This window comes from Podarcis bocagei, assembly GCF_964188305.1.
Source record: "Podarcis bocagei genome assembly, chromosome: 5".
Classification (NCBI taxonomy): domain Eukaryota; kingdom Metazoa; phylum Chordata; class Lepidosauria; order Squamata; family Lacertidae; genus Podarcis; species Podarcis bocagei.
Genome location: NC_138129.1, coordinates 2,169,209 through 2,192,122, shown reverse-complemented (window position 1 = coordinate 2,192,122; position 22,914 = coordinate 2,169,209). Strand labels below are relative to the sequence as shown.

At 46.8% G+C, this 22,914-nt stretch overlaps 1 protein-coding gene across 1 annotated transcript in view; it reads right to left on the bottom strand.

The window, feature by feature from the left end:
• The window catches only part of LOC308587729 (papilin-like), a gene marked incomplete at its 5' end in the record, with an annotated part of 45,443 nt that overhangs the window by 21,765 nt on the left and 764 nt on the right, over positions 1 to 22,914 (bottom strand). The window contains 6 exons of the mRNA XM_081195497.1: positions 3,005 to 3,172; positions 5,719 to 5,886; positions 8,300 to 8,467; positions 9,786 to 9,953; positions 14,464 to 14,631; positions 21,783 to 21,917. Coding sequence (XP_081051623.1) covers positions 3,005 to 3,172; positions 5,719 to 5,886; positions 8,300 to 8,467; positions 9,786 to 9,953; positions 14,464 to 14,631; positions 21,783 to 21,917 — 975 coding nt within the window. The remainder of the gene's footprint in view (positions 1 to 3,004; positions 3,173 to 5,718; positions 5,887 to 8,299; positions 8,468 to 9,785; positions 9,954 to 14,463; positions 14,632 to 21,782; positions 21,918 to 22,914) is intronic.

Genomic DNA, 22,914 nt, shown 5'->3' with positions numbered 1-22,914 from the left:
AATGGTGTTCCTTATAGCTTGTAAACCATCGTTGTGTGGGATGTTGGTATACAGAGATTCCACGTCCATAGTAGCTAGTATAGTATTGTTGGGAAGATTATTTAAAGATTGTATTTTCCTCAGAAAATCTGTGGTGTCACGTACATAGCTGGGAGCACTGATGGCATATGGTTTCAGAACAGAGTCCATATAACCGGAGACACCCACTGTAATAGTGCCAATACCTGAAATGATGGGGTGTCCTGGATTTCCTGGTTTGTGTATTTTAGGTAGAAGATAGAAAGTTCCTGGTCGAGGTTCTGTTGGTGTGTTGGTGAGGATCTGTTCTTGGATGTGTGGGGGTAGCTCCTTAACAATCTTGTTCAGTTCTTTCTTGTATTCTTGTGTGGGGTCTGAGTCCAATTTTGTGTAAAAGGCGGTATTGGAAAGTTGTCTGTGAGCCTCCTGAATGTAGTCAGTTTTGTTCATGATGACAACAGCTCCACCTTTGTCTGCTTCTTTAATTATAATGTTTGGGTTGTTTCTGAGATTATTCTGTAATAAGATTTATTACACTTACACACACACACACACACACACACACACACACACACACCGTATTTTTTGTTCTATAAGACGCTCCAGACCACAAGACGCACCTAGTTTTTGGAGGAGGAAAACAAGAAAAAGAATATTCTGAATCCCAGAAGCCAGAACAGCAAGAGGGATCCCTGCGCAGTGAAAGCAGCAATCCCTCTTGCTGTTCTGACTTCTGGGATAACTGCGCAGCCTGCATTCGCTCCATAAGATGCACACACATTTCCCCTTACCTTTAGGAGGGAGAAAGTGAGTCTTATAGAGCAAAAAAATCAGTATATCTTAATTGCCGCTACATCTGAATTGCCTCTGTTGTACTCAACTGCAATTCAATGTATCCCTGTTGTGTTTTATGATTTTCCTGATATTGTAAGTAACCTGGAACTGGTCATAGAATCATAGAATCATAGAGTTGGAAGAGACCACAAGGGCCATTGAGTCCAACCCCCTGCCAAGCAGGAAACACCATCAGAGCACTCCTGACATATGGTTGTCAAGCCTCTGCTTAAAGACCTCCAAAGTAGGAGACTCCACCACACTCCTTGGCAGCAAATTCCACTGTCGAACAGCTCTTACTGTCAGGAAGTTCTTCCTAATGTTTAGGTAGAATCTTCTTTCTTGTAGTTTGGATCCATTGCTCCGTGTCCGCTTCTCTGGAGCAGCAGAAAACAACCTTTCTCCCTCCTCTATGTGACATCCTTTTATATATTTGAACATGGCTATCATATCACCCCTTAACCTCCTCTTCTCCAGGCTAAACATGCCCAGCTCCCTTAACCGTTCCTCATAAGGCATCGTTTCCAGGCCTTTGACCATTTTGGTTGTCCTCCTCTGGACACGTTCCAGTTTGTCAGTGTCCTTCTTGAATTGTGGTGCCCAGAACTGGACACAGTACTCCAGGTGAGGTCTGACCAGAAGAGAATACAGTGGCATTATTACTTCCCTTGATCTAGATGCTATACTCCTATTGATGCAGCCCAGAATTGCATTGGCTTTTTTAGCTGCCGCGTCACACTGTTGGCTCATGTCAAGTTTGTGGTCAACCAAGACTCCTAGATCCTTTTCACATGTACTGCTCTCAAGCCAGGTGTCACCCATCTTGTATTTGTGCCTCTCATTTTTTTTGCCCAAGTGCAATACTTTACATTTCTCCCTGTTAAAATTCATCTTGTTTGTTTTGGCCCAGTTTTCTAATCTGTCAAGGTCGTTTTGAAGTGTGATCCTGTCCTCTGGGGTGTTAGCCACCCCTCCCAGTTTGGTGTCATCTGCAAATTTGATCAGGATGCCCTTGAGTCCATCATCCAAGTTGTTGATAAAGATGTTGAATAAGACCGGGCCCAAGACAGAACCCTGTGGCACCCCACTAGTCACTCTTCTCCAGGATGAAGAGGAACCATTGATGAGCACCCTTTGGGTTCGGTCAGTCAGCCAGTTACAAATCCACTGAGTGGTAGCATAGTCAAGACCGCATTTTACCAGCTTCTTTACAAGAACATCATGGGGCACCTTGTCAAATGCCTTGCTGAAATCAAGGTAGGCTATATCCACTGAGTTCCCTTCATCTACCAGGCTTGTAATTCTGTCAGAAAACGAGATCAGGTTAGTCTGACATGACTTATTTTTCAGAAATCCATGCTGACTATTGGTGATCACAGCATATTATGGTCTGTGACCATAATAATAAAATTCATTCATTCACTGGGTGACCTTGGGCCACTCACTGCCTCTCAGCCTGCCCTGCCCCAGAGGGTTGTTGTGGGGATTGAATGAAGAAGGGGGAGAAACTTGAGTTCCTTTTTCTTCAATGGAAGGGTGTGAATGCCTGGAGAAGAGGAGGTTAAGGGGTGATATGATAGCCATGTTCAAATATATAAAAGGATGTCACATAGAGGAGGGAGAAAGGTTGTTTTCTGCTGCTCCAAAGAAGCGGACACGGAGCAATGGATCCAAACTACAAGAAAGAAGATTCCACCTAAACATGAGGAAGAACTTCCTGACAGTAAGAGCTGTTCGACAGTGGAATTTGCTGCCAAGGAGTGTGGTGGAGTCTCCTACTTTGGAGGTCTTTAAGCAGAGGCTTGACAACCATATGTCAGGAGTGCTCTGATGGTGTTTCCTGCTTGGCAGGGGGTTGGACTCGATGGCCCTTGGGGTCTCTTCCAACTCTATGATTCTATGATTCTATGAATGCAATTAGTAATGTATTAAGCCAAGAAAGACCCTAAAGCACTGGTAAGTATTTGCACCACTGTGACATCTGTTTATTTTGAGCATTCATAATGTGATAGGAGTTTTATGGTCTTAGACATATTGCTCATTTAAAAGTGAACAGTGTTGCACCAGTAAAAATCAACCCAGTAAGACAGAAGTTGCCCCATAAGAAGCTATGGGGCTAGAAGGTAGGGAAACGACCCCCAAGTCTGCCCACCTTTGCTCCCGCAGGTGTCTAGGCATTCCTCCATGGTAGCAAACCGGTTGGCGTTGCCCTGGCAGCCTCCGTAGGGAAAGGGCAAGCAGGTCTCCTTCGACGGGGAGTAGTGGTACATGCGGGAGTAATCGAGACACGGACCCGAATCCCGGGGCAACACACAGATATCTGCCAGCAGAGAGCCGAGAGGAGGAGTCAGCAGTCCCCACCTTCCCTTCATAAGAACATAATGTGAGCCTGCTGTGGTGGTCACATGGGATTGCTATGAGGAATTATGAAAACATGGAGCAAGCCATTGTGTCCGCAATGAAAGCATTGCTTGACTGGGCTTGAGTCACTGACGATAATTTCTGATCAAATCCCACAAGCCTCACCATCTCTGCCCATTTTTTCTACTGCCCATTTTCTCTATGCCTGACAGGCACATATAAGCATTCTATAACACAGACCCGTTGCTTCTCCGGGCATCCTGGGCCATAAAGATAGTAGATAGCTTTGATGCACCTTTCCTTGGTTTTGTTAGTCTTAGGGCCAGGAAATAGAGTTTCACATAGGAGGTGATAAAGATAGCTTTCCTTGCCATCCTTCCTCTCATGTTTACTGCTTGTTTATGACCTCCGGGGTTGCTGAATGCATTCCTCCCTTAGTCCTGTTTTATTTACCCCCAGAATGTATGCATGCTCAAATTAGCTCTTTGTAGTTTTAACTTTGTCCCAACGCGGGGTTTTTGAAATGCTCAGAGGAAATCTGATTGGTTCTTAGGAACACTGTGTAAAGGGCAGTGGCGTAGCGTGGGGGGTGCCAGGGGTGCCGGCCGCACCGGGCGCAACATCTGGGGGGGCGCGCTCGCTGCCTCCGGAGTCGCCGAAGAGCCTCGGGCGCAGGCTGTAGCGGAGCCGCATGTCTCACGGAACCGACGAGCTGTGCGCGTGTCCGGGCTGAAGGCGCCCGGCAGGCAGCGGCTCTCAGCGCTCGCCGCGGAGGACGCGCCAGGCAGCCCCTCCTCACAGCCCCACCTCCGCCGGTGCTGCTGCAGCTGCTGGGCCGTTGCATTTTCCTCGCCTCTCTGCCCCCCTCCTCCTCCGGGCAAGCGGCGTCGTTTGGGCGGCAGCGCCAGCAGCAACTCGCAGGTTAGGGGTTAGGGGGGGCACAAATTACTTGCCTTGCCCCGGGTTAGGGGGCGCAAATTACTTGCGTTGCCCCGGGTGCTGACAACTCATGCTACGCCGCTGGTAAAGGGTTCTTTTGTTAATAAAGCGGCCTGGACGAGGGAGTGGCGATACACACTTCCTCCCAGAGTCTTGCCGGCCAAGCCTCGTGTTTTGTTTTATCAGGGTCCAGTCCTTTCCTTTGGCTTCAGAATGCAACAGTCTGCTGGATCAGGCCAATGGGGGTCTATCTAGGCCAGCACCCTGAAGCACTGCTGCCTCCGACTGTGGAGGGCAGAACAGAGCCATTGTGGCTAATATCCATCCATAGCTCTCTCCTCTTCCACAAATTTGTCCCATCTTCTTTTAACGCCACCTATGTTGGTGGCCATCACTGCCTCCTGTGGGATCCTTTGCTGAAGAGGCTCTTTGATCTTTCAGACAAGTCTAAACTTAATTCTCTCCTCTTAGGCAAAGATCATAAGTCGACCTGGCTGGCAGCCAGATTCTGCGCCCAGATTTGTAGGCACAGATCATCATCTAGTATAAAATAGCTTACTTACTTTGGGGTGCCTCAGGGTCAATTTTTATGGTAGCCCAAATCTCAGTTGTAGGGGTGTATGACTATATCTCAATTTTAACTCATGAGCTATTGCTGCAATCTGCTCTGATTGTATATTTTATCTTTATGAATGCTGTTTTTATTGTGTTATGTTATGTGAGTCTTTGACCGTAGTAAATTATCTATCTCACCTTGCCATTGTAACCTACTCTGTCCACCCCCCAAGATGATCAAGGCAAAGTGAATGATATGCCTCCTGTGGCAGGGAGTTCCACCGTTTAACTGTGCACTGCTTGAAGAAGGAGACATTTGGAGTTTAATGGAACAGGCTACTTTGGTGATATTACAGTGCTGCTGATTGTACGCATTGTTGTGCTTAATGAATACCAAGAATGTAAGAAAAGCCTGCTGGGTAAGGCCACTGGCCCATCTCATCCAGCCTCCTGTTCTCCCAGTGGCCAGCCAGTTGCCCATTATGGGAAACCAACAAGCAGGATTTGAGCCCAAGAGCGAGACTCTTCCCTCCTGTGGTTTCCTGGAACTGGGTTCCTCTAACCATGGAGGCAGAGCAGAGCCGCCGTGTCTAGCGCCCGTCAATAGCCGTCACCTCCTGATTTGTTTGTTTTAATATGGTGTGTCTCCCCCCCTCCCCCCCTGCATTTTAAAGGCCTTGTCTTCCACATTGTTGAGCACTTTTTCTTTGGCAAGTACAGTCATACCTTGGGTTTAGGTTGTGTGATTTCGGGTTGCACACCGCGCCGAACCCGGAAGAACCAGAATGGGTTATTTCTGGGTTTCGGCGCTTGCGCATGAGCAGAAGCACTAAATTGCACTTTGCACATGTGCAGAAGCGCCGAATCACAACCCGTGCGTGCGCAGATGCGGCATTGCAGGTTGCGAACGCTGCGGGTTGCGAACGTGCTACCCACACAGATCATGTTGGCAACCCGAGCGTCCACTGTACAATGACGATGACAGCTGCATTGGCAGGAGTCCTGCCTTACCTGGGTTCCGGCACTGATGTTTGCATCCCTCCAGAGTCTCGAACCTGTTGAGGTTTCCCCCGCAGCCTCCGTAAACAAAGGGAAGGCAGGACTGCTTGCGGTGGTTATAGTAGAACATGGGGAAGTAGGCATCACAGGGACCGGGGTCTGCCGGGAGCTTGCAGATCTCTGCCGCCGCAGAAGAAACAAAGACTCATCAGGACAAGGGCACCGTGGGAACTGTGAAAGAGTGTCATGCCCACCCCTCTTAAAAGAGCTGCCCCAGTTGGGTCTAAACATAAAGGTAAAGGGTCCCCTGACCATTAGGTCCAGTTGTGGCTGACTCTGGGGTTGCGGCGCTCATCTCGCTTTCCTGGCCGAGGGAGCCGGCGTACAGCTTCTGGGTCATGTGGCCAGCAGGACTAAGCCACTTCTGGCGAACCAGAGCAGCGCACGGAAACGCCGTTTACCTTCCCGCCGGAGCGGTGCCTATTTATCTACTTGCACTTTGACGTGCTTTCAAACTGCTAGGTTGGCAGAAGCAGGGACTGAGCAAAAGGAGCTCACCCCGTCGCGGGGATTCGAACCGCCGACCTTCTGATCGGCAAGCCCTAGGCTCTGTGGTTTAGACCACAGCGCCACCTGCGTTGGGTCTAGTCGATGTTGAATGGATCAACAGGAATCTGCAAGTTTCTTACATGGTCTCCCCCTATAATTGCACCATAGAAGTATAGAGTTGGAAGGGACCCAATGGTTCATTGGAGGTCTTTTGGCAGAGGTTACGGGGGGCAGGATCTGTCAGTGATCCTTTAGCATTAATTCCTCAATTGGGCTACTAGATCACCCTTGGGATCCCTTTCTACTGCCAATTCTATGATTCAGTTCTAGGATCATCACCATCAGTATATTTATTTGTATCCCACCTTCCCCCAGATGGGGACTCAACGCAGCCTACAGATGAAATAGAAATGGCTAAAAACATAGACGGGAATAATTAAAAAGCAAATCAACACGAATTAGAATTATCTAGCCATGATCTATTAAAACATGCAAATAATTGCAATAAAAACATCACAGCACCAGCCCTGTGGGAATGTTCAGGGATGCAGGAGAGGATATATTGTTTGATTACAGCCTTTCCAACTTATTTTAAGAAGGTCCACAATTTAGCAGAATAACACCCCCCTTTTTAAACTCACAGCGGATGCGTTTGCTCAGGCTCGCTAAAGCCTCTATAATAACTGTTCTGATATTTTCCCCTTATTCCCTCATAAAAGATAAGATATGACACAGTCTTCTATAAAAGTATAAAAAGAGTTTACTCACATTCTGTTCACAATCGGATCCCAGAAGGCAGACTGTGATGGCCTGGGAATCCGATTCAGAGGCTGAACCAGAGGAATCGCAGCCTGCACAGGAGTCCCCGCCTTCCCCGCCTCCAGGGCCGGCTGAGCTGGGGGCAGGGCCTTGGATCTGAAGCGCCTGCACCTGTGCCGGATCCTCAGGAGCAGGCACCAGGTGAATCCACTCTAGCTCCGGAGGTGGTTGAGGACACAGTGCTTACAGTTGCGCCTCTCCCAGCCCTGTCAGGGGAAGGTGAGTCTCTCCCTGGGTCCAGTAACCCTCCAGCCTCTCCTGAGCTGCAGAGGCTCAGGGCAGAGAGGTGGAGGGAACTGGTTTCTCCCAGGAGGAGTGCTCACCTTAAGGCCAGGAGAGGCGGGTCACCTGGGGGCCGGGACCGCCCCTGGCCTCAGAGAAGATAAAGGCCAGTCAGCCCAGTCTCAGGTTGCGGGAGCAACGTCGTTGAAGAGCTGTTTCGGCCAGACCCAGTCCTGTTCCTTCAGAGTTCCTGTCCTTGCCCGGCTCCTCGCTTTGGACCCCGCTTCGCCCGTGGAGGACTGTCTGCTGACCCTCAACTCAGGTCCTGGACCTCGCCCCACGGTAACCTCCCCCCGGGACCAGCACACAGACTTAGCTTAGAAAAGTAACATATACCTGGAAACTATCTCATAAGAAGACAGTACCTTTGTTCTCTCTTGGCTGGAATCCAAGAAGGCATCTTTGGCTAAGCAGATGTTGCTTCTTGGATGCATGTAGTCAAAGAGAGAGAGATGCTGCCCTGCCCCGTGCTTTTGTCGTTACCTGAAAAGGTGAGGCCACGCCCACCTCTAGTCATATGCAGAGGAAGTCTGTCCCAGCCCAGAAGGAAACAGGAAGTTTACCTTCTGGCCGGACAAACATTCCTCCCCATGTGTACACATGTTCACTCTAGGTATGTTGTACTTGACTGCTCTTGTGTTTCACATCCCACAAACCCTTTCCTTAAAGACAATCAGTTCCCAAAAGCCTGGGAGCAAACACAACGGAGAAGGCCCTCTCCCATATCCCCACCAATTATGCCTGTGAGGGTGCTGAGAATGGTCTCCCCCGAAGATCTCAGAGGTTGGGCAGGCTCGCATGGCAAGGAGACAGTTCTTCAGATCGCCTGGGAGTCCCTCCCCGCTCTACAGTTTGATGAGTCCCTCTCCTTAACTCCACGGCAGCAAGGCTCCCCTTCAACAGCCAAGCCTTGCCGGTGGCTGCTTCTCCCTCGGGGTCTCACCAGGGTACAGGCAGGTGTTCCGGCATTGCTCCAGTGTCCGGAACCGGTTCTCGTTGCCATCGCAGCCGTGGTAGATGAAGCGCTCGCAGGTTTTGTTGGCGTAGTTGTAGTAGTAGCTGAGCTTGTGGTTATTGCCGCTGCCGCTGTCCTCTGGGAGCTTGCAGATATCTGGGGAACAGGAGAGAAGAGGGGAGGAGGTAGGAGGGACCGTACTGAGGATCCTGGGTTTTATCCCCACCATCTCCAGCCGAAATGTTACAAAGCTTACAGTTCTGACCGCAAGCCGGATACCCCTCTAGGGTTCTGTTGACACAGAGACCCAGGCGTTTCCTAAAACTGGCACTTGATGGAGCCATAGAAAGCCATGGAATATTATTCAAGTTGTGGTGATTCAGGCGATAAAAATGACAAGGGGATGTAGCAACTCCTCTAGGAAGAAAAGTTGCAGCATTTGGTATGCTACAACAGCGGCAAGAGTCTTGATAGCACAAGGGTGGAAGAACGAGGAAATCCCAACGAAGGAACAGTGGCAAGAAAAACTGATGAGTTATGCAGAGCTGGTGAAATTGCCCTACAAATTGCGGGACAAGGACAACTGTGACTTTAAGGAAGAATGGGAGCTTTTTACAAATTATCTAAAAAGACAACAAAATGGACTCCTTGGCAGGTTTTGAATACACATACACAAATTTATTGGTTGATAACAGGGGAGATACCTGTAGATAATGTAAGGATATGTATAATTTCATAACATGCAGAGAATAATACATGCTGAGAAATCAGAGAGAGGAGCTGAGGGAAGTCTCGGGGGGAGGGTTTGAAGGAGGGAAAGGGGGGGAAATAATGAATATATGTTTTGATAATTTGTTATGTTGAAATTGTTAATAAAAATGTTTTTTTTTAAAAAAAAGTTGCAGCATTTGGGACTTTTCAGTTTAGAGAAAAGAAGAGACGTGATAGAACAAGGTCCAATGTGTGGCTCGAGACCTTTGGCAACATTTGACAGCCCTCCAGGCTTTGCACCATCGTCCTAAAGCCAGATAAGTGAGGTGCTGGGCTTTGGGAAGGAGGCAGGAGGCTCTGGCAGGGTACAGGCATCTCACCACCTTCTTCCCAAAGCCTAGTTAGCGCTTAGGCAGCTTTGGAAAGGAAGAGGGAGGGCTCTAGGACTCTGCCAGAGCCTGTGTCTCCTTCCCAAAGCCAGCACCCTAGGAAGGCTGGAGGGGGGCATTATTTTTTGGCTTTCCTCGCCCTCACCCTGTGCGACAAGAGAGTGTGCAGCCTGTGGTTTCCATGTCCAAGTACACTTGCAGCGCATTTCATATGGACTTATGGACATGCAATGAAGCCAGATGTTGGAAGAGTCAGGGCAGATAAATGAAAGTCCTTCTTCACCCAGGGCATAGTTCTACAGTTTAGCTCCCTCCCACAGGAAGCGGTACCTGCATCTCCCTCTCGTTTCCATCTGCCTGCATCTGCCTCTCACCTGGGTTTCTGCAGGTCCGAAGACACTGCTCCTGAGTGGAGAACCGGTTGCCATTTCCTTCGCAGCCACCATAAATGAACATCTGACAAGTCCTGTTGCTTGGTGAGTAGTAGAACATGGGCTGGTAGCTTTTGCACCGACCTGGGTCCATGGGGAGGCTACAGATATCTGCCACCAGAAATCAAAGAGGCATCAGAAGAGGGCAGTATAAGAGAGTGGGGTGGGGTGGGGAAACTGTGGGCGGGTGGGGGTCTGGGGAGGAGACTTCATGACTGAACGGCAATGTCACCACCTGGAATTTCAGCGAGCGGAAGAGTATCAGCTTGTGAGAAGAGGCCTTGTGAGATCCAGGAGGGGAGAAAGTGGGGCAGGTGGCTCCTGAGATCATAGAATCATAGAGCTGGAAGGGAACCTTGTGGGTCATCTAGCCCAACCCCCTGAGATGCAAGAATCTCAATTAAAATCACTGGCTGGAGAGTGGTTTTCTGAAGTCCAGCATCTACAGTTGTTTTGGCTATTTGAAGGTTGCTAATAAGGGGTCCAGATCTCTCCCACCCAAGGATGCACCATTCTCACCACAATTAATTTAAAAATAGCTTCGAAAACCACTTCTCTGCTTGGCCTCTAGCACTGACAAAGAGTTCTGGAGATCCTGAAAGCTTGCAAACAATTACATATGTTGAATTTTGATTGGCCTAATATGCATTTAGGATGGCTTAGGAACTGCTATACTTATTCCCCTTGCTTTCTCCACTGTGCTTTGAAGTGAACTGCCCTGAGACCTTATGATGAAGGCCAATATATAAAATTAATAAGCTGAGTGGGAGGAGGCAGGCAGACTCCTTGGAGGCCCTGCAGAGTGTCCTGCCCTGGCTGACCTGCACACAGGTCATGCACGCTGCCCCAGGCGCCCGATTGGCTTGCTCCACTGCTGGTTCAGATCCTCCAGTCTGGAGCAGCAGAAAACAAGCTTGCTCCATCTTCCAGGTATGTGAAGATGGCTTTTCATATCACCTCTCCTTGATGCAGGACTAAGGAGGAAACTGGTTATTTTTTATTTTGTTTCAATTTCATGGGCAATCTCTGACATCCCTCAGTGCAAGGCGCCAACCCGCCTTCCCTTTGTGCAAGCAGCAAAGTGATGTGGCCTTGTGGACTTGGAAACCCAGGTACTCTCCGAAACTCACTCTGGATATAGGATTGCAACCAGTGTAAACCAGGACCTCCAATATCCACCCCATTAATTCGGCTCAGAAAGATGCCACGGTCGGACTTCCGGCTTAGCGCCTCAGGCAATGGCGGAATTCCTCTGATCGGGAGGAATCCGCTCCGTGGAAATCAGGGTCTGGCCGCCACGGCGAAGGTGGAAACCCACTAAAAACCACAGGTGGGAGAAGCTTGTGGACGTGGGATTCGGCTGGCACCTTTTGCGCCTCCCCTACTCGCGGGGAAACCCGGTTTCGGGGATCCGGAGCAACGTGGGGTGAGTGGCGTGGTGCTTTGAATCGGCTTCTTTCACTGAGTGAAGCCGCATTGCTCTTGCCGGAGAGCGCTGACTTTTTCCTGTGGACAATTTGATTTTAAAACAACTACCCGTGAGTAGAACGGAAAATTGGATTTTTAAACGTCTTAATTTGGCACCGAACGGGGAGGTTTCAAACAGGAAGTCCGCCTCCCCCTTTTGTAAATAGATTGAAGCAAAGAGGCTGCAAGCTAAAGCCTTGGAAAGTCTCTTATAAAGGATTAAACTTCCATTGGTTAAATCATCAAACCCCCCTTGGAAGCAGGAGAAGAGGGGGGAAATTTAAGATCGTGTAAGCCTGCAGGAGAGAGTGAAGAAAGTCAAATTACCACCACTCAGAACCTGGAAACGGGCTGCTAGTAAGCATTGAAGTTTTGGATATGCTCATTGACTGTGAATAGATCGTCTGCTGACAGTAAGTTAAAGAAGAGAAATACATTGTTTCCATTGTTTCCTTCTGCGTTTAAAAAGGAGTAAAAGTAACTGAAAATTGAAACTAACTTTATTGTTTGAACTGTGCTTAAAAGGATTGATACAAATAGAAATTGTTTCCCCCTAGAGGAAGCCTTTGAAATTGTTACAAGAGCTGAGCTGGGAGAATTTCCATCTCCACCTGCAAGATAAAACTGTGAGAATCTGGAATTGACCTTGAACCGTTAAGAATATTGACAGAAGAAGCATTAGTGGTTGCATTTTGTAAGATTAATGATTTACTGGAACAGCTTTACAAGAAGACAGATGCGAGGACTATAAAAATTGATAACTTGGAACAAAAAGTGACTAATTTGGCACAAAAAGTCAATATTAATACAGAAACTATTCAGGAATCGATACAGGGATCTATTTTGACATGGCAAATCGAGGAGAAGGCGGGGGAGAAAGTTTTTGCAGTGGAACCTAAAGTGGCACAAGTGGAGAGGAAGAGTGCCCCAGCCGTACAGTTGCAACTCGATGATTATAAGTTGATGCCTTTCAAGACTGAATTTAGAGAAAGTCAGACTTTTAGGATTGGAGCCCCGCTTAGACTGGAGAAAGAAAGTTGGACAGATCCTCTCATGCAGGGGTTTATTGACCTTTGGGACCTGGACTTGGGTCAGGAGGAGACTGGAGTTGTGGGGACTGCCAGACTTGGAGGAACTTTGAAACACTACTGGAAATATCTTTTGAATTTCAGTTCTAACTATGGAGATTTGGCTGACTTGTCGAGAAGGAATAAAAACATTGCTAGATGGGAATTTCCCGGAGATCTACTTTTCAGCATCAAAGGAAGGAAAATAAGAACAAGATCAGGAGAAGACAAAGTAAAGTGCATGTATAAACATGAAGAAGATTTGCAGAAGGGACCTGGAAAAGAGTTAAGAGCCTCGGACAGAAGATCACCAGGTTGATGGACTATTTGGAATTGACGGAAATGACTGGCAGAACCCGAGACCAGGGAGAAGAGACGGTGCAAGAATATTGGAAAAAGTTTAAAATTTATATATGGAAATAATGTAAAATTAATGAGTGTTAGAAAAATGTTGGAAGGGAATTATACGGCTTTAGCAGAAATAGTTTAAGGAATTAAGTATAAATAAGTATTATAGTATTAATGGAAAATAAGGTTAAAATATGTTAAGATAATTACATGACAGAAATAGAGAAAGATGGAAAGGATTTGCTGAAACAATTAATAGAAATGGAATACAAAAAGGGAGGTGAGAGGAGGTCGATGAAACAAGGGAATGAAAGAGAGGATATTGAGATGGTATGATGTGTGTTTTTTTGAATTGTTTTTGCTTTTGTTTTGTTTAATGTGTTAATCTTAATGTCGCGTTTTGTATTGTTTATATATTGTATTTTATTGTTCTTTCTTTTTCTTTTTTTCTTTTTGTAAGGTTTAAAAGCAATAAATATTATTTTTTTTTTAAAAAAGAAAGATGCCACGGTCAATGGAATTAAAAGCTGCTGAGAGATGAAGGAACACCTAGATGGCCACCCCCTTCCTTCCCCCGTCCTTCTCCCAAGAAGGCTGACAGGGCCAGTTCAGCCCCATAACCAGGCCTGAACCCAGACAGAGATGAGCCAAGATGACCAGTTTCATCTAAGAGTACTTGCAATTCTTGCTCTGCCTGCAACCCTCTTTCTATAAAATTTGCAACCAGGTGATGGTTGTCACCAGCCAGTGGGTCTGATTCTTTCCAATCAGAACGAATGCTCAGTAAACCAGACCGTTGCATGACCTCTGTGGGAATTTTGTGCAGATAGATCATTCGCTTCTCCTGATTCATTCATTGCCAAATAATTCATTCATTACTGATTCATCCTGAGGCTGTTAATATTGTGCATATGGAAGCAAATGGGATGAATACAAGCAAACTGTTCTTGAAATAAAAAATACTCCAGTCCAAAAATATGGTTCAAAAGCTTTACTTCAGAACTTAACTACAAAACAAACTTAGAACAATAAAGTTACACTCAGATAGATGCATGATATCTTATGCTGATCCCAACACTACAAGAAGGAGGATTCCACCTAAACATTAGGAAGAACTTCCTGACAGTAAGAGCTGTTTGACAGTGGAATTTGCTGCCAAGGAGTGTGGTGGAGTCTCCTTCTTTGGAGGTCTTTAAGCAGAGGCTTGACAACCATATGTCAGGAGTGCTCTGATGGTGTTTCCTGCTTGGCAGGGGGTTGGACTCGATGGCCCTTGTGGTCTCTTCCAACTCTCTGATTCTATGATTTCTATGATCTTAGATTATGAATATCTCCCATCCAGAGCTGAAATCAAAGCTCTGCCTCTCTTGCGAACAACCTCCGTCATTAGCCTGAGACTGTTTTCCTAGAGTGAGAGTTCTTTCTCTTCAGTGGCTTCAGAACAAAAACTAGCACACCCAAAACTGAGACCTACAGATTAACATATGTATAGGCTGGCGATTGCATCATTTTCATCTGATTTAAGTTAAATACCAGTCTCACTTAATCATTAGCCGTTAGGCTCTCTACTTAGCGCCAGTGGAAATTCCCATGCCGTGCTACACAGTATACATACAGACACATTACAGAGTCATTTCCCATTTCAGTGTACAATTAAACAATTATACTTAACAATTCACCCATCCATCTGTTCCTGATCTGCAAACCAAGCTTCCAACAGAGCTCGACATCTCACCTACCAACTTCCCCACAGACGTCCATGCAATGCTTCCTGGTGTAGAAGCGATTGGCGTTCCCTTTGCAGCCGCTGTACTTGAACCTCCTGCACCTCTTGGTGGGGGCGTGGTAGTAGAAGTAGTTCAAGGACAAATTGCAGGAGCCAGGATCCCTGGGGAGGCTGCAGAGATCTGCCGGAAAACAGAAGAGAGGAAGCAGGGCAAGTTGAAATAATGGGAGACCACCATCTTGACCTCAGAGAGGAATGAACCAAGCAGCCCCGTGGCTTCATCAGAACTGGCAGGGATCCTAATTTGGTTCATGAGGCTGTTCCCTTCCCCCAGCAAGCCAAGCCCACCTGCCCCACAGGTAGGTGATGCCAGGTGTAGGGCAGGTAAAGGTGCCTTAAAATGTGCTCCGAAACAGTCCTCGGAGGGGCTTGGATTGGGCCCCTTTTATTGATTTACTTATTCCTTAAAAATTATACACTGCTTGATTGTAAGAACAAACACACCTCCGTGTGGTTTACAAAAAAAGAGAAAACGGTATAACTATTGAAAAATCAACAACAACTACTTGAAACATTCAAAAAGTTAAAGAGCAATAGGCTAACAACAGATTAAAACTTTCTAAACGTCTGGGCAGATTTGTCAAAGAAACATTTTGAGCAGGTGCCGGAAAAGGTACCGCGAGGGCACTTGCCTGAGACCAACAGGCAGGGAGTTCAAAATGTAGCTGCTGCCACGAAGAATTCCTAAAAGAAAAGCCTCTGGTTTCTTTACAAATGTGTATTTTAGCATCTTTTTCAGCTCATTATATATCATCTCCCAGAAACTTTTCACTTTCTTACAGTCCCACCACATATGATAAAACGTTCCTTCCTTTTCTTTACATTTCCAACACTTGTTACACGTCTTAAACATTTTTGCTAGTTTTACTGGTGTTATGTACCATCTATAAAACATTTTCATCACATTTTCCTTTAATGCCATGCATGCAGAAAATTTTAAATTTTCTTTCCAAATTTTTTTCCAATCATCAAATTGTATATTATAACCAAAATCCCTGGCCCATTGTATCATTACCGATTTCCCTTCTTCGTCTTTCGTATGCCATTACAACAATATCTTATACATTTTTGACAGATTTTTACAATCATTGTTTATAATATCCATTTGAAACTTAGAATCTTTTTCTACATAGCCACTTTCTTTGATGTCTTTTTAAAACATTTCATTAACCTGAAGATAATGCAACCAATCATAAACATATTCTTTAACTTGTTCATATGGTTTTAATTTCCATTTTCCTCCTTCTTTAATTATCAATTCACCATAAGTAATCCATTCGCCTCTCATGTTAATTTTCTTTACACTCATGACTTCTAACGGAGATAACCAGTGTGGAACTCTTGGTTCTAATAGATTTTTATACCTATCCCATTAACACACTCCGGAAGATGTGGTTCCCAAAGCCTTTATGAATTTTCTTTTTCTCACACCATAGGTACACGTGCCATCCAAATCTGTTATCAAAACCTTCTAAGTCCAATAATTCTTTATTTTCTAATTTTATCCATTCTTTCAACCAGCAAAGACATGCTGCTTCGTAATATAACTTCAAATCTGGCAGGGCAAAGCCTCCTCTTTCCTTCACATCTGTTAATAACTTAAATTTAATTCTCGGCTTTTTGTCCTGCCAGATATACTTTGAAATCGTTCTTTGCCATTCTCCAAAAATTGTTATCCCATTTATTATGGGGATAGTCTGAAATAAAAAGAACATCTTCGGAAGGACGCTCATCTTTATCGTAGAAATTCTACCTCAAAAAGATAGTTTCATTCTGCCCCACACCTCCAGATCTTTCCTTATCCCGTTCCATACCGGTATATAATTGTTCTGAAATCAATGTTTTTAGGAGTTAACCAAATTCCTAAATATTTTACCTTTTTAACCACCTCTATATCTGTTTGTTGAGTGCCTGGAGGCGGTTGGAGGTTGGATGGCGGCTAACAGATTGAGGTTGAATCCTGACAAGACAGAAGTACTGTTTTTGGGGGACAGGAGGCGGGCAGGTGTGGAGGATTCCCTGGTCCTGAATGGGGTAACTGTGCCCCTGAAGGACCAGGTGCGCAGCCTGGGAGTCATTTTGGACTCACAGCTGTCCATGGAGGCACAGGTCAAATCTGTGTCCAGGGCAGCTGTCTACCAGCTCCATCTGGTACGCAGGCTGAGACCCTATCTGCCTGCGGACTGTCTCACCAGAGTGGTGCATGCTCTGGTTATCTCCCGCTTGGACTACTGCAATGCACTCTACGTGGGGCTACCTTTGAAGGTGACTCGGAAACCTACAACTAATCCAGAATGCGGCAGCTAGACTGGTGACTGGGAGCGGCCGCAGAGACCACATAACACCGGTCTTGAAAGACCTACATTGGCTCCCAGTACGTTTCCGAGCACAATTCAAAGTGTTGGTGCTGACCTTTAAAGCCCTAAACAGCCTCGGTCCAGTATACCTGAAGGAGCGTCTCCACCCCCATCGTTCTACCCGGACACTGAGGTCCAGCACCGAGGGCCTTCTGGCGGTTCCCTCACTGCGAGAAGCCAAGTTACAGGGAACCAGGCAGAGGGCCTTCTCGGTAGTGGCGCCCGCCCTGTGGAACGCCCTCCCACCAGATGTCAAAGAGAACAACAACTACCAGGCTTTTAGAAGACATCTGAAGGCAGCCCTGTTTCGGGAAGCTTTTAATGTTTGATGTATTATAGTATTTTAATATTCTTTTGGAAGCCGCCCAGAGTGGCTGGGGAAGCCCAGCCAGATGGGCGGGGTATAAATAATAAATTATTATTGTTGTTGTTGTTGTTGTTGTTGTTGTTGTTGTTGTTGTTGTTGTTGTTGTTGTTGTTGTTGTTGCATTGCTTCTATGGTACTTTGCTCCATATTTTTTGCAATTATTTTGGTTTTCTTCTTATTTAGTTTGAACCCCGCCATTTTCCCAAATTGTTCAATCTCTTCTAATACTTCTTTTACACTTACTATTGGTTCTTCAATCGTTCTTACCAGATCATCAGCAAAGGCTTTAACTTTATATTCATTCTGACCAACTGTTATCCCTTTTATTAATTTATTTTGTCTAATCGCATTAAGAAAGATCTCCAGGACCATTATAAACAACAATGGTGAAAGCGGACATCCCTGCCTGGTTCCTTTAGATATTTTAATATCTTCTGTTATCACATTATTTACAATCAACTTAGCTCTCTGTTCTGTATAAATTGCCTTTATCCCATTGAAGAACTCTTTTCCCACTTCCATACACATAGAATCATAGAATCATAGAGTTGGAAGAGACCACAAGGGCCATCGAGTCCAACCCCCTGCCAAGCAGGAAACACCACCAGAGCACTCCTGACATATGGTTGTCAAGCCTCTGCTTAAAGACCTCCAAAGTAGGAGACTCCACCACACTCCTTGGCAGCAAATTCCACTGTTGAACAGCTCTTACTGTCAGGAAGTTCTTCCTAATGTTTAGGTGGAATCTTCTTTCTTGTAGTTTGGATCCATTGCTCCGTGTCCGCTTCTCTGGAGCAGCAGAAAACAACCTTTCTCCCTCCTCTATGTGACATCCTTTTATATATTTGAACATGGCTATCATATCACCCCTTAACCTCCTCTTCTCCAGGCTAAACATGCCCAGCTCCCTTAGCCGTTCCTCATAAGGCATCATTTCCAGGCCTTTGACCATTTTGGTTGCCCTCCTCTGGACACGTTCCAGTTTGTCAGTGTCCTTCTTGAACTGTGGTGTCCAGAACTGGACACAGTACTCCAGGTGTGGTCTGACCAGAGCAGAATACAGTGGTACTATTACTTCCCTTGATCTAGATGCTATACTCCTATTGATGTAGCCCAGAATTGCATTGGCTTTTTTAGCTGCCGCGTCACACTGTTGGCTCATGTCAAGTTTGTGGTCAACCAAGACTCCTAGATCCTTTTCACATGTACTGCTCTCAAGCCAGGTGTCACCCATCTTGTATTTGTGCCTCTCATTTTTTTTGCCCAAGTGTTAAAATTCATCTTGTTTGTTTTGTCCCAGTTCTCTAATCTGTCAAGGTCGTTTTGAAGTGTGATCCTGTCCTCTGGGGTGTTAGCCACCCCTCCCAGTTTGGTGTCATCTGCAAATTTGATCAGGATGCCCTTGAGTCCATCATCCAAGTCGTTGATAAAGATGTTGAATAAGACTGGGCCCAAGACAGAACCCTGTGGCACCCCACTAGTCACTCTTCTCCAGGATGAAGAGGAACTATTGATGAGCACCCTTTGGGTTCGGTCAGTCAGCCAGTTACAAATCCACTGAGTGGTAGCAGAGTCAAGACCGCATTTTACCAGCTTCTTTACAAGAATATCATGGGGCACCTCGTCAAATGCCTTGCTGAAATCAAGGTAGGCTACATCCACTGCTTTCCACGGACAGATGAGATGACAATTTGTGCATTTAATTGCTTCAATTTCCTGCCCAGAGCCTCGTAGTCTCTTTTGATCTTCTGGAGGCTATTGCTTGCAGTGTCATTGGTTCCCACATGAACCAAGAGGAAGGGGTATTTGTCAGTGGGTTTTATGATTCCTTGCAGTCGTTCAGTTACATCTTGGATCTTAGCCCCGGGGAGACAGCACACTTCCCGAGACATCTTGTCAGGCCCACAGATCACTGCTTCTGTTCCCCTCAGTAGGGAATCCCCTATCACCACCACATGCCTCCTCTTAGGTTTGGTCGGGGTTCTTCCATGAGCTGTCCGTTCCAAGGTCGCCTGCACATTCCCTGAGGAATCACTTTGCTGCTCGTCTTCATATACCTGATCAACTGTAATGAGGGAGAGATCCTCAAATGGAGTCTGCTCTTCGTCTTCCATGCTAGGGGAGAGGACCTCAAAGCGATTGTGTATTTCTAAACAATCAGAGCGAACCCTGGGCCTCCTACTTCTTTGAGTCACGTTTCTCCATATATCTGGCTCCTGTGTTGGTGAACTAGCCTCCTTCTCAGGGGTGTCCCCTGTCTCCTCCTTGGTGGAGACACTGTGCTCTGTTGCTTCCAAGAAGAGCTCCAGCTCTCTAATTCTTTGGAGCGTAGCTACACGCTCCTCCAGTTGCTGGACTTTGTCTTCTAAGAGGGCAATCAACATGCAATTGCTGCAGGTAAAGCTGCCTGCAACCTTTGGCAAGATGGCAAACATTGCGCAGGAACCGCAGGCGACTGCAGCTGTTCCCTCACCCTCCATCTTGAAAACGTGTCATTGGGGGTGGCTACAGCGGTCCTCCATCATAAAAAGCGTGAAGACAGGACAAATAACTCCCCCCCCAAAAAAACCTAGGTCTCCCCCAACAAACGTTTGAGACTAGCTCCCCTAAATCTAAAAGATGGATCAAACTGCGTGCGCCACTAGGCGCGTGCCGCTGCCCTGCTAGGTCTGATAAGCTCCTCCCACAGCTAATCCCCTGCCTCAACAGAAACCCTGCCCCCTCTGACCTTTGCACAGGGAGAACAGCTAATCAGCCACAAAGAAACACACACACACAAGAAAACCCTTTTTGCTCCTTCTTCAGCTGCTGCCCTTCAAGCTCAGGGATACATCCTTCCACAATGAGGACTGAGGACTGTTTTTAATTTTTCATGGTTTTCACTGTATGGCTTTATATTGATGTAAACCGCTTTGATGTATATTTTCATGACAAATAATAAAGCTAAGGCATGGAACCAAATATCTTCTCATTCAGTGGCCTTTAGTTCTGTGAACTGCCCTGAGACCTCTCGGTATAGGGCAGTATATAAATTCCAATTCTAATTCCAACAATAACAATAACAATAGCAGTCTGTCCTCTTTCTGAAGAAATGCAGCAGTCCCTATTTTTCTTCCCACCATCTGCTGCCACCTACAGAGGACTGTTTTCAAATGAGAAGTGGAAAAGAAGGAGCAAATAGCACAGTCGCCATCAGGAATGTGGCCCTCCAGACCTCTCTATTTGGCCCTTTGGACCCTCTCCAGGAAACCCTTCCCTGCACCTGCTTCATATACATCATTTTGTGGCAGGACAGGCATCCCTCCTTGACCTCTGACAACGTCCCTGCAAGGGTATGTAGAAAAGGGAACTGTTCAAAAGGTAAACATTGCATACACAGCTCACCTTTGCCTCTGGCCCCACCCACCCCTGGCATGTGGCCCCTGGAAGGCTGCCCAGAAGGGAATGCGGCCCTCCCCCCCCGTTCCTGGAATCTGGAGACAGAGAGAGCTGATTGCTCTGTGCTGGATCCAAAGATGTGACGAAGGAAGATCTCCTGGAAGTGTGTTCATGCTGTGACTCCTCCACCCTCAGGTTACATACCTGTGCAAATCATAGGTGCCGACTCCCTGGGGCCCTGGGTGCCTGAGCACCCACACAGTTCCCCATGAAGAGGTTGGGCACCCACAAATTGTTAGAATATTCCGTTCCATCTTAAAAGGAACAGGCATGATTGTTGTGTATCACGTGCCTGTTTACACTCCAGCACAGCTTGCTGGGAACTTCTGTTTGTGTATAGCTTTTGCTTATTCTGTCTTGCTTGGACATGAAAGGGAGAAGACATGTTTTCCCTTTGTCCTGATGTATGCTGAATAAACTGCATGTAAATATGTTTTACATGTGCCTCTGTCCGCCCTTCCGTTGCGAAGAGTTTGTTATCTCTGCTGGCTTGTGTGATCAGCTTCTGAAAGGCTTCTGAAGCTCTGAGTCGCAGTTTGATGCTGTTCCACGGACCGAAGTTCGCCCGGCTGCCGGCCGGTGGGCTGGAGTCAGCTGAGGGCCTGCCAATTGCCCCCGTTTCCTTGGACACATCCCAACACAAATTTCGGCACCAGGGCCATGCACAGTGCACGGCACCCAGGGCCCCATGGTTGCGGGGCCAAGATGGCACTCCTGGTGCAAATTAAAGCATATATCCTCAAGGCACCACAGTCTTCGCTGACCTTTGTTCCAAGGATTCAGAACCTGTGTAAGTGCCTGGAGTCTCACTGGGTTGCTCGTAACAATACAAGATGGTGGGAGCGCTCCCCCTGAATACTGGAATTCCCAAGGGCCAATTATGTGCACGGACAAAAACTCTGAAACATAGGGAAACTTTCCCCCTAATGAGTTCTCCATAAATGTATCTGAAGTGTATCTGAAGAAGTGTGCATGCACACGAAAGCTCATACCAAGAACTAACTTAGTTGGTCTTTAAGGTGCTACTGGAAGGAATTTTTTTATTTTGTCCATAAATGTAAATACTGAAGCAATTTACAAGCTGAGAAGGGACAAGGGGAGAGGACTCACCGTTGACGGGCAACATGCACCTCCGCAGGCGGCCATACCTGCAACACATCTGCTCTCCTGGGCAGTTGCTGTGTGATGTGCACTGAGCGCCACACTCCAGCTCTTGGTCCTTCAGGTTGGTGGGGCATCTCATGGCTGGGAGAGAAAGGAACAGCGTCAGAGGCAGGGATGGGGGGAGGGCAACTGACCAACAGCACAAGAGCCTAACCCTCTCTCTACTCCTTCTAGGCAGTTTGTGATTTAAAGCTGCATGTCTGAGCACCCTTTTTTCTTTTGCTCAGCAGCTTTCCCCTCGAAAACCCACTTTTTAATGCTCTGTTTTAGCAAAGAGCAATCTGCAAGAAAATGATGTTTGCTCCCATTGAGCACTAAAGAACAGGTTTGGGGGCAGAAAGTTCTAGGGTGTTGTTGCTGTTGTTTAGTCATTTAGTCATGTCTGCCTCTTTGTGACCCCCTGGACCACAGCACGCCAGGCTCTCCTGTCTTCCACTGCCTCCCGCAGTTGGTCAGACGCATGTTCGTAGCTTCGAGAACACTGTCCCACCATCTCGTCCTCTGTCGTCCCCTTCTCCTTGTGCCCTCCATCTTCCGCAACACCAGGGTCTTTTCCAGGGAGTCTTCTCTTCTCATGAGGTGGCCAAAGTACTGGAGGCTCAGCTTCAGGATCCGTCCTTCCAGTGAGCACTCAGGGCTGATTTCCTTCAGAATGGAGAGGTTTGATCTTCTTGCAGTCCATGGGACTCTCAAGAGTCTCCTCCAGCACCATAAGTCGGCTTTAAAAACCCCAAATGCTCAGACACAGAACTTTAAAAAGCAGACAAGTGTCTGGAAAGTGTGTGTGTGTGTGTGTGTGTGTGTGTGTGTGTGTGTGTGTGTGTGCATAAGCCCTGAGAGGAGATATGAGAGCCACCTTTAAATATATCGAGGGCTGTCACATGGAAGGCGGAGCAAGCTTGTTTGTTCCCAGTGGAGCAGACAGCCTTGGACGGTAGTGGCCTGTCCTTCCTTGGAGATTTTTCAAGCAGAGGTTGGATGGCCATCTGCCAGGGACACAGGATTCCTCCAGGTGTGGTCTGGCCAAGGCAGAATAGAGGGTACTATGGCATCCCTTAATCTACTGAGACCCCTAGAT